General features: G+C 45.8%; 1 protein-coding gene across 1 annotated transcript in view; it reads right to left on the bottom strand.

Annotated features, from left to right (window-relative positions):
* Positions 1-11945: 11945 nt before the first annotated feature.
* Positions 11946-16660, bottom strand: part of Ftsj1 (FtsJ RNA 2'-O-methyltransferase 1) — a 38097-nt gene continuing 33382 nt past the window's right edge. The window contains exon 14 of the mRNA XM_042669272.1: positions 11946-12089. Within this exon, the coding sequence (XP_042525206.1) occupies positions 11999-12089 (91 nt within the window). The 3' untranslated portion in view covers positions 11946-11998. The remainder of the gene's footprint in view (positions 12090-16660) is intronic.

Below are 16660 nucleotides of genomic sequence, written 5' to 3'. Positions count from 1 at the left end.
CTGAGGATCGCAATTCAAAGGGAGCTCCAGAAGGACAAGTCTGTGAGATTCTTATCTCCAATTAACCACCCCAAAACCAGAAGTGGTGCTGTAGCTTAAGCGGTGGAATGTCAGCCTTGAGCTGAAGAGCTGAGGGACAGCGCTCAGGCCGAGTTGACAAAAAAAAAGATTGATGCATGCCTGTATAGACTTAAGGACCAGGCTGTATTCTTTCAGTTAAACAAAAGGCTGAGATTAGCAATTTTTAGCTTAGAAATACCAGTTGTTTAGAAATGTTCCTTCCCCCACTTCCCCCCTTCCTTCCACCCCACCCCCACCCCCTCTCTGCTGGTCCTGGATGCTGTTCTTGTTTTTTTTTGAGTAGTTTATTGGAGATAAGAATCTCATGGAGTTTCCTGCCCAGTCTGGCTTCAAACTACTATTCTCAGATCTCAGCCTCCTGAGTAGCTGTGATTACGAGCATGAGTGACCAGCGCCCGTCATCTTCTCTCTTTAAAACAAGATTTAACATGGATCTAAAGTTATATGTCATAGATTAAAATCCATATAGTACAAATGAAAAATATTTATGCTGGATGCCCGTTACTCACATCTAGAATCCTAGCTACTCAAGAGACTGAGATCAGAGGATCGCTATTCAAAGCCAGCCCTGGCAGGAAAGTCCATGAGACTCTTATCTCTAGTTTAACCACTCAAAAATCGGAAGTGGTGCTGTGGCTCAAGTGGTAGAGTGCTAGCCTTGAGCACAAAGAGGCTCAAGAACAGCTCCCAGGCCTGGAGTTCAAGCCCCACAACAAACAAAAAAAAAAAAACAAAGAAAGAAAGAAAGAAAGAAAGAAAGACATATACTCACTATGCTAACTTTTTTTTGGTCAGTCTTGGGGCTTAAACTTGGCCTGGGTGCTGTCCTTGAGCCTCTTTGTGCTCAAGGCTAGCGCTCTATCACTTGAGCCACAGCACCACTTCCAATTTTTGAGTGGTTAAACTGGAGATATGAGTCTCATGAAGACTTTTCTGCCTAGGCTGGCTTTGAACTGTGATCCTCAGACCTCAGCCTTCTGAGCAGCTAGGAATATAGGCATGAGCCACCAGTGCCCAGCCATTATATGTATTTTATACAAGTATGTACATAAATGGATGAGCATGTTGGCCAGCTACACAAATACTAATTCCTTAACAGTAAAATGAAGATAAATAAATTTCATGAATTAGATTACGCTTTCTTTTTTTTTTGAAAATTTTTTTTTATTTTAATTTAATTTTTTTGTGAACATACTGTACAGAGGGGTTACAATTACATGGGCAGGATAATGCGTACATTTCTTATCAAGCATTGCAGCCTCCTCCTTTGTTTACCCTTCACCTCCCTTCCCTACCCGCACCAACGTTGTAAAGCTCGTTTTCGACATGACTTTGTACTTCTCATTGTTGCATCAGGTCCATTTTTTCTCAGTTGTCAAACACACTCATAGAATGAACCAGGGAAAGGGTGACATTGTCCAAAAAGAAATATATTATTTACCTGACTTATGTAACTGGAACCCCTCTGTACATCACCTTTATAATAACAATATTTTTTTTTACTTTTTTTGGAGGTCCAGTCATGGGACCTGAACTCTGGACCTGGGCTCTGTCCCTCAGCTCTTCAGCTCAAGGCTAGCACTCTCCCACTTGAGCCACAGCACCACTTCTGGCTTTTTTTTCCTGCTTATGTGGTGCTGAGGAATCGAACCGAGGGCCTCAGGCATGCAAGGCAAGCGCTCTATCACTGAGCCACCTTCCCAGCCCCAATAATTTTTTTAAAAGAGGGTCAAGGGACTGGGAAGGTGGCTCAGTGGTAGAGTGCTTTCCTTGCATGCTTGAGGCCCTGGGTTCGATTCCTCAGCACCACATAAGCAGAAAAAGCTGGAAGTGGTGCTGTGGCTCAAGTGGTAGAGTGCTAGCCTTGAGCTGAAGAGCTGAGGGACAGCGCCCAGGCCCAGAGTTCAGGCCCCATGACCAGCAAAAAAAAAAAGAAGAAGAACCTATTCATATGCAACAGTGTAGTCCCAACCTTCCTTCCTTGACTGCCTTCTTTCTTTTCTTTTTTTTTTTGTGTGTGTGGGGGGGGGGGGGGGGGGGGAGTGTTCGGTTGTGAGGCCTGAACTCTGGGCCTGGGCACTGTCCCTCAGCTCTTCAGCTCAAGGCTAGCACTCTACCACTTGAGCCACAGCGCCACTTCTGGCTTTTTTCTTTTTGCTTATGTGGTGCTGAGGAATCGAACCCAGGGCCTCAAGCATTGCAAGGCAAGCACTCTACAACTGAGCTACCTTCCCAGCCCCTTGACTGCCCTCTTTCATCTAGGACTTGCCTGCTTTCACCTAGGCTTTTTTTGTCTTTTTTTTTGGTGGTACTAGGATTTGAACTCAGGGCCTTGTGCTATCTAGGCAGGGGCAGTGACATTTGAGCCACACCCCCAGTTCTTTTTGTCCTAGTTATTCTGTGTGTGTGTGTGTGTGTGTGTGTGTGTGTGTACATGCAGACATGTATGCCATGCTTGGGCTTGAATTGAAGGCCTCAAGCTCTCACTTGGTTTAGATTCTCAAGGCTGGCAACTTTACCATTTGAGCTATACCTGCACTTCTGGATTTTAGCCTCCTGAGTAGCTAGGACTGTAAACATGAGGTACCAGAGCCTGGCTCAAAAATTTTATATGTATATGTAACATATTAGTAAAATATTTTCATTTTCCCAGACTGAAATTCCATGCCAATTAAACATTAACTTTCTATTCTTTCTATCCCTAGCTGCTGAGAATTTGCATTTTGCTGTCACTAAGAATTTCACTACTCTAAGCACCTCATGGACTCAGAGTATTTGTAATTTTATGATTGGCTTATCCTTTTTGGGGGTAGGTGGGTTTCCAGGGCTTGAACTCAGGCCCACATGATTGCTTTCCCCTCTCCCCTCTCCCTTCTCCCCTCTTCCCTCCCTTCTCCCCTCTGTCCTGTATGTGTGTGTTTGTGTGCTGTTACTAGGCCTGGAACTCTGCCTTCAGCTTTTTTGCTCAAGGATAGGGCTCTTATCACTTGAGCCACAGTTCCATTTCCAACTTTCCTCAGGTTAATTGGAGAGAAGAGTCTCACAGACTTTCCTGCCCAGGCTTGTTTCTAAGTGCAATCCTCAGATCTCAGCCTCATGAGTAGCTAGAATTGCACACATGAGCCACCAGTATCCTTTCTTTTTAAGGCTATTAATATTCATCATAGATGTATACTGCATTTTGCTTGTCTATTCATCCATCTGTCAATGAACATGAGCTGCTTTTACTTTGAGGCCATGGTTAATAATACCCGTATGCATATGGGTATGCAAACATCTCTTTGAGATCTGCTTTTAAATCTCTAGCCTAGCCAGTTGCTGGTGATTCACATTGGTTCAAAGCTAGCCAGGCAGCAAAGTCCATCAGACTCTTCAGTTAACCTCTAAAAAAACCAGAAGTGGGGCTGTGGCTCAAGTGGTAGAGGACTAGTATTGAGCACAAAAGCACAGGGACAGAACCCAAACCCTGAGTTCAAGCTCCAGGACAGGCACAAGAAAAAAAATCTCTTGCCTATCTCAACAGTAGTGAGGTAGCTGAATCATATGGTAGTTCTATTTTTTTGAGGACGTTCCATACAGTTTTTGGCAGATGCTGCACTGTTTTGCATTCCCACTAACATCCTTGTTAACTTTATTTTTTTTTAAGTATATGAAACAATGCTGAATGCCAGTGGCTCATCCCTGTAATCCTAGCTATTCAAGAAGCTAATATCTAAGGATGGTGATTCAAAGCCAGCCCAGGCAGTAAAGTTCATGAGACTCTTATCTCCAAATAATTACCAAAAAATCCAGAAATGGAGATGTGGTTCAAGTGGCAGAGTGCTAGCTTTGGACAGAACAAAAAGCGAAAGGACAGTGTCCAGACCCTTTGTTCAAGCCATTGTACTTGAACCAAACAAACAAACAAAAAAAACAAGCCTAGTTTTTAATCCTGTCTGAGCACAGATATATACATGAATATTTTTCAAGCAATTTTCCACTCCTGGGCATTAATCCAAAAGATTACAAACCAAGATACAGTAAAGCCAACAGTGCAACCATGTTCATTGTAGCAAGGTATGGAATCAGCCAAGATGCCCTCAATGGACAAATGGGTCAAGAAAATGTGGTATATATAAATGATGGAATTTTACTCATCCATTAGAAGGATATTGTACCATTTGTAAGGATATGGAAAGACCTGGAAAAGATTTATGTTAAGTGGAATAAGTCAGACCCAGAGAGACAAAGAATGCATGTTTTCCCTTATATGTGGAGGGTAGAGTTATCCTATAAACTCATACATAAATATGTTGGGTGGAATGCAAGTATATACAAATGTATTAACTGACATCCACTAGACTCAAGGGAGAACTCAAGTAGTGTTAACTCCTTAGATAGGCAAAGTCAAAACTTCCACAAAATAAACACTAGTACACAGGTACTTGATAAGGGTGGAGTGGGGTCAAAGAGGGGTAGATGAATGAACAAGAGAAGAGAATAATGCAGTCAAGAATTCTACAAAATTAAGAAGAGGGAGGGAGAGATGAGTAAGGGAGGGATAAGTGAGAATGTTGAAATGGATAACATTGATCAAGATACATTGTATTCATAAACTTCCTTGTTAAATGGCAACTCTGTTGTACAACTACTTAAAGATAATTTTAAAAACAAACTTAGGGCTGGGAAGGTGGCTCAGTGGTAAAGCGGTTGCCTTGCATGCGTGAGGTCCTGGGTTTGATTCCTTAGCACCACATAAGCAGAAAAAAAGCCGGAAGTGGTGCTGTGGCTCAAGTGGTAGAGCGCTAGCCTTGAGCTGAATAGCTGAAGGACAGTGCCCAGGCCCAGAGTTCAGGCCCCACGACTGGACCCCCCCCCCAAAAAAAAAACCCCAAACAAACAAACATAAAAAACGAAACAAATGAACAAATTATCTCCCAACTGGCTATATATGCTTGTGTGTGTGTGTGTGTGTGTGTGTGTGTGTGTGTGTGTGTGTGTGTGTGTGTATGTTAGTACTGAGGCTTGAACTCAGGGCCTTGCACTCTTGCTTAGCTTTTGCACTCAAGGCTAGTGCTCATCCACTTGAGCCACAGCTCTACTTCTGGCTTTTTGCTGGTTAATTAGTCATAAAAGTCTTTTAGATTTATCTGCCTGGGCTGGCCTTGAAACTTGATCCTCAGATCTCAGCCTCTTCAGTAGCTAGGGCCTGAGCTACCAGCACCTAGCTGTTTTGAGATCTTGATAGCACTTACAGCACTTACAGAGCTGGCTTCATATTTAAGGGTTCTTTATTCATAGATTCCATCTATACTTTATTCATAGATTCCTTGTTAAGCGGCCTAGAGCATCAGTAATAACATTAAATGGAGGGATAAAATTAAATCTGCCAAGACATAGTGTCTGACACCTGTAACCCTCGCTACTCAGGAGGCTGAGATCTGAATATCTTGGTTAGGAGCCAATCTGGGCAGACAAACCAGAGACTATTCTCTCTAATTAACCAGCAGAAAGTTAGAAGTGGAGATGTCGCTCAAGTTGTAGAGCTCCGTCCTTGAGAAAAAAAAAATACAAACTAAGGGACAGAGCCTAGGCCCTGAGTTTGAGTCCCAATACTGGCACAAAAATAATAACCAGCAGAACACAGAGCTAGAAATGTGGCTCAGAGAGTAAGAGCTCCCACTTAGAAAGCATGAAGCCCAAGGCTCAGGTGCACTGAGGGAGGGAGAAAGGGACAAATGAAGAGAGGGAGGAAGAAGGGAGAGAGCAAGACTGAGAATCTAGTTCCATCTAGGAAGAGAGGGAGAGGGAAAGAGGAATAGGGAGTTCCATCTCTGGAATTAGCCTGTCCTGAGCAAACCTTTTGTCCATAGGCTTTTGCCACATCTCTGCCCTGTTTAGGATCGTCATTGTTCCAGATGATGTCTGGCCAGTGTTATTAACTACGGGACTCCACCAACCTGGCTACAGTAGGGATGAGTGTGAGGTGGCCTTTACCTGCCTGAATAAGTGCCTAAGATAGAGCTGATGCAGGACTTCTTGGCTTTGGGGACACTGAAGCCCCTTCTCACCCTCTAGTCCCATTGCCCTTGGCGTCCAGCATTACTCTAGAAGCAGGCTACAACCTCCTTCTTTGAGAGGCAGTTGGGGTTTCTGCGCAGTACCTGGCCCCTAGGAGCTTCCTAGTACACTGTGTCCCCTGCTCCAAATGCTCTAATACTACAGAATCTGCTAGCAGTGGCTGTCAGGAAGGAGAGCTGTTGCTGACTAGGTCCTGACACCTAGAAGCCTGGCAGCACGTAACAGGCAAGGTTGGTTTGGTCACTGAGCCTTGTTCTCTTCCACAATGTTGTTCCTAGGACAAATTCTCAACTGTTATACTAGCTCTCACTCTCTATGAATGACAGTTCCTTCCAATGGAACCAACAATGCCCAGTGCTCCTGACAGAGGCCTAAGATGGTTTCATTGGATCAAAATTCAACTACATTCGGGAAAAATTCGAAGCTGTTTTCCTTAGGGCTGTACTCAGCTGCAAGCAGCCTAGATTTTCTGTGTCCTTCCCTTGGCAACATAGCCATGCTTCCTGCCAGTCCCCCTAAGCTTGATTGAGCCAGTTACATTGGGGTCTACACGCCTGTTGCCCCTGACCATGTTCCATCTCTGGCACATGTGCCCAGAATGCCTGGTGTGGATCGGACCTCATGAGTGCCCTACATACTATACTATGTAAGCATTCATTTGTCCATCTGTCCATTGGTCTCAGGGATGGTACCTATGAACCACATCCTTCCTGGAGTTTAGTCTTTTGATTCTTTGAGTCATATGCTAGAGGACGGTTTGTCTATCTCCTTGGGTCCTGCAGCAGGAGTCTACTGGCCATCTCAAGCTACTAGCCATGTTCTCCTGGTACTGGCGTTTTTTTGTCAGTTGTAGGGCTTGAACTCGGGGCCTGGGCACTGTCCCTGAACTTTCTTTTTCTTTTTGATAGTCCTGGGGCTTGAGTTCAAGTACTAGGCACTGTCTCTGAGCCTCTTTGTGCTCAAGGCTAGCTCTCTACCACCTGAACCATAGCACCACTTCTGGCTTTTTCTGTTTATGTGGTACTGAGGAATCAAACCCAAGGCTTCATACATGCTAGGCAAGCACTCTACCACTAAGCCACATTCCCACCCCCCTGAGCTCTTTTTTCTAAAAGTTAGCACTCTACCACTTTGAGCCACAGCTTCTCTACTGTAGGGTTTTTTTTTTTTTTTGGTAGTTAATTGGTGATAAGAGTCTCACAGACTTTCCTGCCTGGGCTGGCTTTGAACTGTTATCCTCAGATCTTTGCCTACTGAGTAGCTAGGACTATAAGTATTAGCCACCAGTGCCTGGTGGTCCTGGTTCTGTACTTGCTAAAAGCTAGCTGAACAGGTGGTTGTCTCCCCTTTTGGACTAGAAGAGAATGTCAAGGGTAACAGTCAGATATAGTTCATGTCTGTGTGCTCTTAATTCACACACAAACCTGGATGCCCAGCAGGCATCAGAAATGTTGGTGCACATTAAGGAGTTAGATAAATGAACAGAGAGAGTAAATATGGGTTGATGATGAGAGTGAGGCTAGCTGAGTGCTTGAGTATATTACAAGTGTGTTTAAGAGCAGGTTGATAACTGTTCTAATTTTTGAATGTGTTTCATCTACCCTCCAGTCCTTGTCTCTAATCCTCTTACACACTGCCCATGTTTAATGGCCTATAAAGGAGTATACCTTCCCCTGTCCTTCAAAAAAAAATCAAGGTTTGCTGGGCACCGGTGGCTCATACCTATAATCCTAGCTACTCAGGAGGCTCAGGTCTGAGGATCCCAGGTCAGAGCCAGCCTGGGCAGGAAAATCCACGAGACTCTTCTATTAACCACCAACAAAACAACCAGAAGTGGAGCTGTGGCTCAAGTCCTAGAGGGTTAACCTTGAACAAAAATTCTCAGGTAGCCGGGCGCCAGTGGCTGACGCCTGTAATCCTAGCTACTCAGGAGGCTAAGATCTGAGGATCACAGTTCAAAGCTAGCCCGGGCAGGAAAGTCTGTGAGACTCTTATCTCCTATAAAAACCATTAGAAAACTGGAAGTGGCATTGTAGCTCAAGCGGTAGAGCGCTCGCCTTGAGCTGAAGAGCTGAGGGACAGCGCCCAGGCCCAGAGTTCAAGCCCCACGACTGACCAAAAAAATGCTCAGGTACACTGCCTAGGCTCTGAGTTCAAGCCCCCAAACTAGCACGAGTGTGTGTGTGTGTGTGTGTGTGTGTGTGTGTGTGTGTGTGCATGCGCGCGCGAGCGCGCACACCCCCACCTTCCCCTTCATTTTATCAGCGATAAAATTGAGCTCACTTCTATTATCCTAGCTACTCAGGAGACTGAAATCTGAATCTAGAGGGTTGTGATTAAAAGTCAGGCTGAGCAGAAAAAGATGTGAAACTTTATATCCAAAATAGGTAGCAAAATGTCATGCTGGAGGTGTGGTTCAAGTGGTAGAGCACCAGCTGTGAGTAAGCAAACTGAGCAAGCCAGAGGTTCTGTTCGAATCAGAGTCAGAAACTGATCTTAGGGTTGCAGTTCCATGACAGAACCATTGCTTAGCATGCATGAGGCTGTTTGATCCCAAGTGCTGAAACCAAAATTAAAAAGAAAGAAACTCATGCTCAGTGAATATATACCTACACAACAGCATTTGGAGCAGAGCCAAACTGAGAGATTGACAGGGGGACACATATTCTCCCAGAGGAAGGGAGCAGCATTTGCAGAAACTCTTCAGTGCCTACAGGGCCATCTGCTCTGCAGAGACATAAGCTGGGAAGGAGGTTGCTCTCTTTCCTCCTCCGCTGTCTCGGAGTTGGTTCACTGAGTACTTGGAAGTCTCCCCAGAGAGCCTCCCTCCCCCATCCTTTGCTGCATTGCCCTAAATTCAGCCTGAAGAGCCTTCGTCTTTATAGACAGCTTCTGTCACAAACATGTTTCACCACTCCTGGGAATCATTTCCATTTTAGTATAAATTATCTTGCCATCTGTCATAGCAGCCAGAATTTCTGGTGGCTATGAGAGGTGGGTAATTTTGTTGCATAACTAACCTCAGCCACATGCTGGTGGCTCATGCCTGTAATGCAGCATTCAGGAGGCTGAAATCTCAGGATTGTGATTCAAAGCCATTCTGGGCAGATAAATCCAAGAGACTATTATTATTATTATTGTGAGTCCTGGGGCTTGAAATCTGGGCTTGGGCGCTCTCCCTGCACTCTTCAGCTCAAGGCAAGCACTCTACTGCTCGAGCCACAGTGGCACTTTCGGTTTTCTTTTGCTTTTTTTTTTTTTGTCGGTCGTGGGGCTTGAACTCTGGGCCTGGGCGTTGTCGCTCAGCTCTTCAGCTCAAGGTGAGCGCTCTACCACTTGAGCTACAGCGCCACTCCCGGTTTTCTGGTGGTTTATTGGAGATAGGAGTCTCACGGTCTCTCCTGCCCGGCTGGCTTTGAACCGCGATCCTCAGATCTCAGCCTCCTGAGTAGCTAGGATTACAGGCGTGAGCCACCAGCGCCCGGCTGCTGGTTTTCTATTGGTTTATTGGAGATAGTCTCACAGAGTTTCCTGCCTGAGCTGGCTTTGAACTGAGATTCTCAGATCTCAGCCTCCTGAGTAGCTAGGATTACAGGTGTGAGATACTGTCTTCCGGCTCCAAGAGAATCTTATTTCTAATAAGCCAATAAAAAGGCCAAAGTGGCTGGGCACTGGAGGCTCTTGCCTGTAATCCTAGCTACTCAGGAGGTTAAGATCTGAAGATCACAGTTCAAAGCCATCCCAGGCAGGAAAGTCCATGAGACTCTCATCTCTAATTAACCACCAAAAAGCTGGGAATGGAGTTATGGATCAAATGGTAGAGCACTAGCCTTGAGTAAAACAGCTCAGGGACAGAGCCCAAGACCTGAGTTCAAGCCTCAAAACTAGCAAAAAACAAAAACAAAAATCTTGGAGTGGCTAGTAAAGCACTAGTCTTGAGTGGAAAAAAGCTAAGCAAGAGTATGAATCCCTGCCCCTGCAAACACAAAAAAGTTAAGGACTGGGCTGGGAATGTGGCTTAGTGGTAGAGTGCTTGCCTAACATGCACAAAGCCCTGGGGTTCAATTCCTCAGTACCACATAAACAGAAAAAGCTGGAAGCAGCACTGTGGCTCAAATGTTAGAGTGCTATTCTTGAGCAAAAGAAGCTCAGGAAGAGTGCCCAGACCTTGAGTTCAAGCCCCAGGTCTAGCAAAAAACAAAACAAAACAAAAAACAAAAAAACTCTAAGGACTGAGCAGGGCACTGGTGGCTCACGCATGTAATCTTAGTTACTCAGGAGGCTGAGATTTGAGGATCACACTTTAGAAGCTGAAGCAGGAAAGTTTGTGAGACTCTTACCTCCAATAACTACCAAAAAGGAGCTGGAAATGGAGCTGTGGCCCAAGTGCTAGAGCACTAGCCTTGAGCAAAAGAAGCCCAGACTGTGCACAGGCCCTGAGTCCAAGCTCCAGGACCAGCACAAAAACAAATACTGACTCACACCTATAAACCTAGCTTCTCAGGAGGCTGAGATCTGAGGATCACAGTTCAAAGCCAGTTTAGGCAGGAAAGTTCATGAGGCTCTTATCTTCAATTATTATTATTATTATTAGTTAATAGTAATAATAATAATAATAAGAAGAAGAAGAAGCTAGAAGTGGCACTGTGGCTCGAGTGGTAGAGCATTAGCTTTGAGCAAAAGAAACAGGTATAGCATCCAGGCCTGAGTTCAAGCCCCAGGACTCGCACAAAAAAAGAAAAGAAGAAACAAACTAAAGATCTTCAAATGAGTTTCAGTGGGAATGCCAGGCACCAGTGGCTCATGCCTGTAATCTTAGCTACTCAGGAGGCTGAGATCTGAGGATCACCGGTCAAAGTCAGGCCAGGCAGGAAAGTCTGTGGGACTCTTACCTCCAGTTAACCACCAGAAATCCGGAAGTGGTGCTATAGCTCAAGTGGTAGAGCGCTAACCTTGAGCTGAAGAGCCAAGGAACAGCACCCAGGCACAGAGTTTAAGCCCCACAACTGACAAAAAAAGCCCAAAAACCAAAAAACAAAAAACCATGAGTGTCAGAGGGAGCAGGGAAGCTAGTTTTTTTTTTCCCCTGAAGGATTAATGACTCACTGTAGCAGTAGCAGTTCACATTCCTATTGCCAAATCAGCATATGCTAATTTCCTTCAATTAAATGCCACCCACTCTCCATTTCCTTTTTTTTCTTCTTTCTTGTGATACTGGAATTTGAGCTCCGAGCCTTGCATTTGCTAGGCAGATACTCTACCACTTGAACCTTAACTCCAGCCCAGCTTTTTGCTGGTTATTTTGGAGATGAAGTCTCAAATATTTTTCTACCCACAGTAGTTTTGAACTCTGATCCTCAGATCTCAGTCTCTTGAGTAGCTAGGATTACAGGCATGAACTATTGGTGCTTGGTGCCTGGTGCCTGGTTCATCATTTTTATACTTCACCTTGCTGATCGCATGTGGTTCTTGAGCAGGCATTGAGGGGAGGCTCCCACAGAGGAACTGATTAGCCTAGCCAATGAGAGCAGTCCCTAACGTTGACCACAGGATCAAAGCAAGCCACGAAGCTCGAACTGAGAGAAACGTGAGATTTTTTTATTTTATTTTATTTTATTTGAGAACATACTGTACAGAGGGGTTACAATTACATGGGCAGGATAATGCGTACATTTCTTACCAAGCATTGCAGCCTCCTCCTTTGTTTACCCTTCACCTCCCTTCCCATCCTCCCCCCTCCCCCCCCCAATTCCAATCCTTCTCCTCCCCCCCCCCCCCCCCCCCCCCGATGTTGTAAAGCTCGTTTTGGACATGACAACTTGTACTTCTCATTGTTGCAACAGGTCCACCTGTATCCTTAAACGAAATTTTTGTCAAGATCTGGGGCTCTTAACTGTTGCGGGTAGGTGAGGCAGCACCCCACTGGGAGATCCTGCCAGTGGTCCATGCTGTCAAAAGGAAGGCAGATCCCCTTCAGAGATTCACATAGAGTCTAGTGCATTGCTGTGCTATGCATTCCTGTTGCTCCTGCTCACTTAGCCCCATGTCTTTTTCATTACTCCCTGCTACCTTTAACTGATTTGACTTGGCTTTCTGCCCTTTACCATTCACACACCCCACTGAGTATATCTGCTCTTTCTGCCTTGGTGGGACTATCTTCCCATTTCATAGGAGTCCAGACATGAAGGAATCCCTCAGGCTCCTCAGTCTATTCTGTGGCCCCACAAGCTCCCCAAGCAGACCTAGGGAGCCTATGCCTATTTCATTTAGGAACTCCTCCCTGGCCCAGAAACTTGGGCAACCGGGTTCTCTGTTGCTCAACTTGCTGGGTAACTTCCCATGCTGGGTATGTGAGGAGGAGTATATTCTCCATTCTTGTCTGGTGGACTTCATTTTCAAGAGCAGGGTCTGCCCTAGGGGAAGAGGGAAGCTTCAATGTCTAGCTGATAGAAGCCAGGAGACCATCTGTTCCCCGCCCCCTCCAAATAATAGTTGAAGGCCTGGGGATATGACTCAGTGGTAGAGCATCTGCCCTAACAAGTGTGAAGCTATGAGTTCAAAACCCATCATTACTGGGAAAAACTTAGTTGCAGATGCCTTTAGCAACTCCAGCCCATTGTACAGATGTGAAAACTGAGGCCCCAGGAGGCTACACATGCTTTTGCTTCTCCTCCTTTAACTCCCAGGCCCCAGGATCCCCTAAATGACAGTCTGGAGGCTCCAAAGAGAAAGGGAGAGAGAAAGAGAGAGGGTGGAGAGAGAAAGGGAGAGAGAAAGAGGGAGAGAGAGAGAGAGGGAGGGAGAGAGGGGGGGAAGCACATCCTCCCTGCCAGGGATTTGACTTCTGTCATCTATTATTACCCAGGAAGAACTTATTGTGGGTCTTATTCAAGCATGAAGCATCTGGGACCTACTAGGTTATTATCTGGAAAGGGTTCTAGAAACCTTTAAAAAATATCTGCCTCGGGGCTGGGAAGGTGGCTCAGTGGTAGAGCGCTTGCCTTGCATGCCTGAGGCCCTGGGTTCGATTCCTCAGCACCACATAAGCAAAAAGAAAAAAGCCAGAAGTGGCACTGTGGCTCAAGTGGTAGAGTGCTAGCCTTGAGCTGAAGAGCTGAGGGACAGCGCCCAGGCCCAGAGTTCAGGCCCCACGACCGGACCCCCCCCCCCAAAAAAAAAAAAAAAAAACCAACAAACTGTGATCCTCATCTCTCAGCCTTCCTGAGTAGCTAAGATTACAGGTGTGAGCCACTAGTGCCCAGCTTAATATCTGCCATATTGGGGCTTAGTGTTTCACGCAAATAATCCTATCTACTTGGGGGTGGAGATTGAAATGATTGCAGTTTGAGGCTAGCCCAGGCAAGAAGTTAGTTAACTCTCATCTCAACCAATAAACTGAAAGTGGTGAACACACACATGATTCTAGCTATGCTGGGAGCTTCTTGGCAACTGGATCGTGATTTGAGGCCAAAAGATAGGAGGCTCAATCCACAAAATAACTAAAGCCAAAAAATGCCCTGGGGCTCAAGTGATAGCTAACCTACCAAGCCAGGGTGAGATGCTAAGTTCAAACCCCTGTACTACCAAAAAAGAAAGGGGTGGGGGAATGAAAGAAAGAGAAAAAGAAAAAGAAAGACCAAAATCTGTTATTAGCTAGGCGCTGGTGGCTCATATCTGTGGTCCTAGCTACTCAGGAGGCCAAGATCTGAGGTCTGAGGTTGGAAGCCTTCCTGACCAGGAAAGTCTGTGAGACTTTTAACTACCAAAAAGCCATATGCAGAGCTGTGGCTCAAGTGGTAGAGCACCCACATTGAGAAAAACAGGCTCAGGGATGCACCCAGGCCCTGAGTTCAAGCCTCAGGATTGACACAAAAAGTAAAAATAAAGCCAGGTGCTGGTGGCTCACGCCTGTAATCCTAGCTACTCAGGAGGCTGAGATCTGAGGATCGCGGTTCAAAGCCAGCCCAGGCAGGAGAGACCGTGAGACTCCTATCTCCAATAAACCACCAGAAAACTGGAAGTGGCGCTGTGGCTCAAGTGGTAGAGTGCTAGCCTTGAGCTGAAGAGCTGAGGGACAGTGCCCAGGCCCAGAGTTCAAGCCCCACGGCCGACCAAAAAAAATAAAAATAAGCTGAGGCCCAGCAGTTGAAATAACCTATCTAAGAGTAACATCCTGTCCATAGTTGATGCCAGCACAAAAGCTCATGATAGCAATGGGGAATTTCAGCATAGCCACTGGTCAGGGTAACTTGGGGGGGGGGGGAGGTGGCAGCCCAGCTATACCATGGCTCTCAATCAGCACACAGTACAGAGGGTGGGAACTGACAGAGGAACCCTTAACTCCAGTGAGTCATTCTTCCATAACCCCATGGTGAAGATTTCACAGCCCCCCCACTCCCTATCCTGTGCATCATCTAGCCCCCTTGCTCCCTCCAGGGACAGGGCAGAGCCCAGTCATCTGGGTTTAGCTCTGCCTCCTAGTCCTACTCCCTGACAGTAACATCAAGGAAGACCCATTCCTCTACCTTGTGACTTCATCTGTACAATGAGCTGGTAGATGCAGGGGGAAACTGTCACTTCCAAGATGATCACTTCATGATTCAGAAATAGTAAGTGAACACATGTTAAAGGTTTGTGCCAAGCTGGGTGCTGGTGGCTCACACTTGTAATCTTAGCTACTCAGGAGGCTGAGATCTGAGGATCATGGTTCAAAGCCAGCCCAGGCAGGAACATTAGTGAGACTTTTATCTCCAATTAACCACTAGAAGACCAAAAGTGGCACTGTGGCTCAAGTGGTAGAGCACTCGCCTTGAGCTGAAGAGCTCAGGAACAGCGCCCAAGCCCAGAGTTCAAGCCACAGACTGACAAAAAAAAAAAGGTTTGTACAGGCAAGTGCTGCTCGCTCAAACCTGCAATCCTTGCTATGCAGGAGGCTGAGATCTGAGTGAGAATTGCTGTTCAAAGCTAGCCCAGGGAGTGATACTTTTATTCCCAACCACTAGAAAAAACAGAAGTGGAGCTGGGGCTTAAAGTGGTAAAGTGCTAACCTTGAGCAAGAGTTCGGGGACAGTGCCTAGGCCTTGAGTTCAAGGTCCATGAACAAACAAATACATAAAAGACTTGTGCCAGTACTGGGACTTGAACTCAGGCCTGAGGTGCTATTCCTTAGCTTTTCTACTCAAGGCTGGCACTTTACCACTTGGGCTATAGTTCCATTTCCAGCTTTTTAGTGGTTAATTGAAAATAAGAGTCTCAAGTGTGAGCCACTGAAATTCAGTATTTTTTAAATTTTTAGTCAATTACTAATTAACAGATCTTTACTGCTGGACTCAGTCTTTACTCCAGGACGCAAGCAAACTTCCTCAGCTCAAGCTTCAACCACTTAAGTAAAAGAGTGTACCTGGCTTTGTATTTGCAATCATTTTGGTGGTGCTGGAGTTTGAACTCAAGGCTTGGTTTAGGATAAGCACCCTACTGCCAAGCCACACCTGCAGTTATTTTGGTTTTAGTTTGTTTCTGATGTAGCATTTCTAGGTTTTGCCTGGAGGAAGGGCCTGTGACCCAGATCCTCCTTCATCCTACTCTAGAGTAGCTGAGACCACATGCCTGGGAAATCACACAAGGCCTTCACTTTTTTTTTTTGCCAGTCCTTGGGCTTGAACTCAGAGCCTAGGCACTGTCCCTGAGCTTCTTTTGTTCAAGGCTAGTACTCTACCACTTGAGCCACTGTGCCACTTTTGGCTTTTTCTGTTTTAGTGGTACTGAGGAATTGAACCCAGGGCTTCATGCATGCTAGGCAAGCACTCTACATTCCCACATTCCCAGCCCAAGGCCTTTATTTTATTTTATTTTTTTTTTGTCTGTCATGGGGTCTGAACTCTGGGCCTGGGCGCTGTCCCTCAGCTCTTCCATTCAAGGCTAGTGCTCTACCACTTGAGCCATAGCACCACTTCCGGCATTTTCTGCTTCTGTGGTGCTGAGGAATGGAACCCAGGGTCTCATGCATGCAAGGCAAGCACTCTACCACTGAGCCACCTTCCCAGCCCAAGGCTGGGAATGAGCAGTCATTAGCTTTGCATGGGATAACTTTTACTTCTATTGTTTAAAAATTGTCCCACACATAAAAGAAAGAAAATAAGGTGGGTGCAGTGGCTAATGCCTGTAATGCTAGCTACCCAGAAAGCTGAGATCATGCTTTGAAAGTCAGCCCAGGCAGGAAAGTCCATGAGTCTTTTTATTTTCCTGGTCCTGGGGCTTGAATTCAGGGCATGAACACTGTCTCTGAGCCTCTTTGTGCATAAGGCTAGCACTCTACTACACTAGCCCCAACCCCACTTCTGGCTTTTTTGGAGTAGTTTATTGGAAAGTCTCATGGACTTTCCTGCCCAGGGTGGCTTTGAACCTCAGATCTCAGCCTCCTGAGAAGCTAGGATTACAGGCATGAGCCACATTGTGTCTAGCTATGAAACTTTTTAATTAACCACCAAAAAAAAGTTGGAAGTAGATCTGCGGTTCAAAT

The sequence above is a fragment of the Dipodomys spectabilis genome, unplaced genomic scaffold (assembly GCF_019054845.1).
Source record: "Dipodomys spectabilis isolate Male_0828 unplaced genomic scaffold, ASM1905484v1 ptg000492l, whole genome shotgun sequence".
Lineage (NCBI taxonomy): Eukaryota > Metazoa > Chordata > Mammalia > Rodentia > Heteromyidae > Dipodomys > Dipodomys spectabilis.
This window is presented reverse-complemented; position numbering and strand designations above follow the sequence as displayed.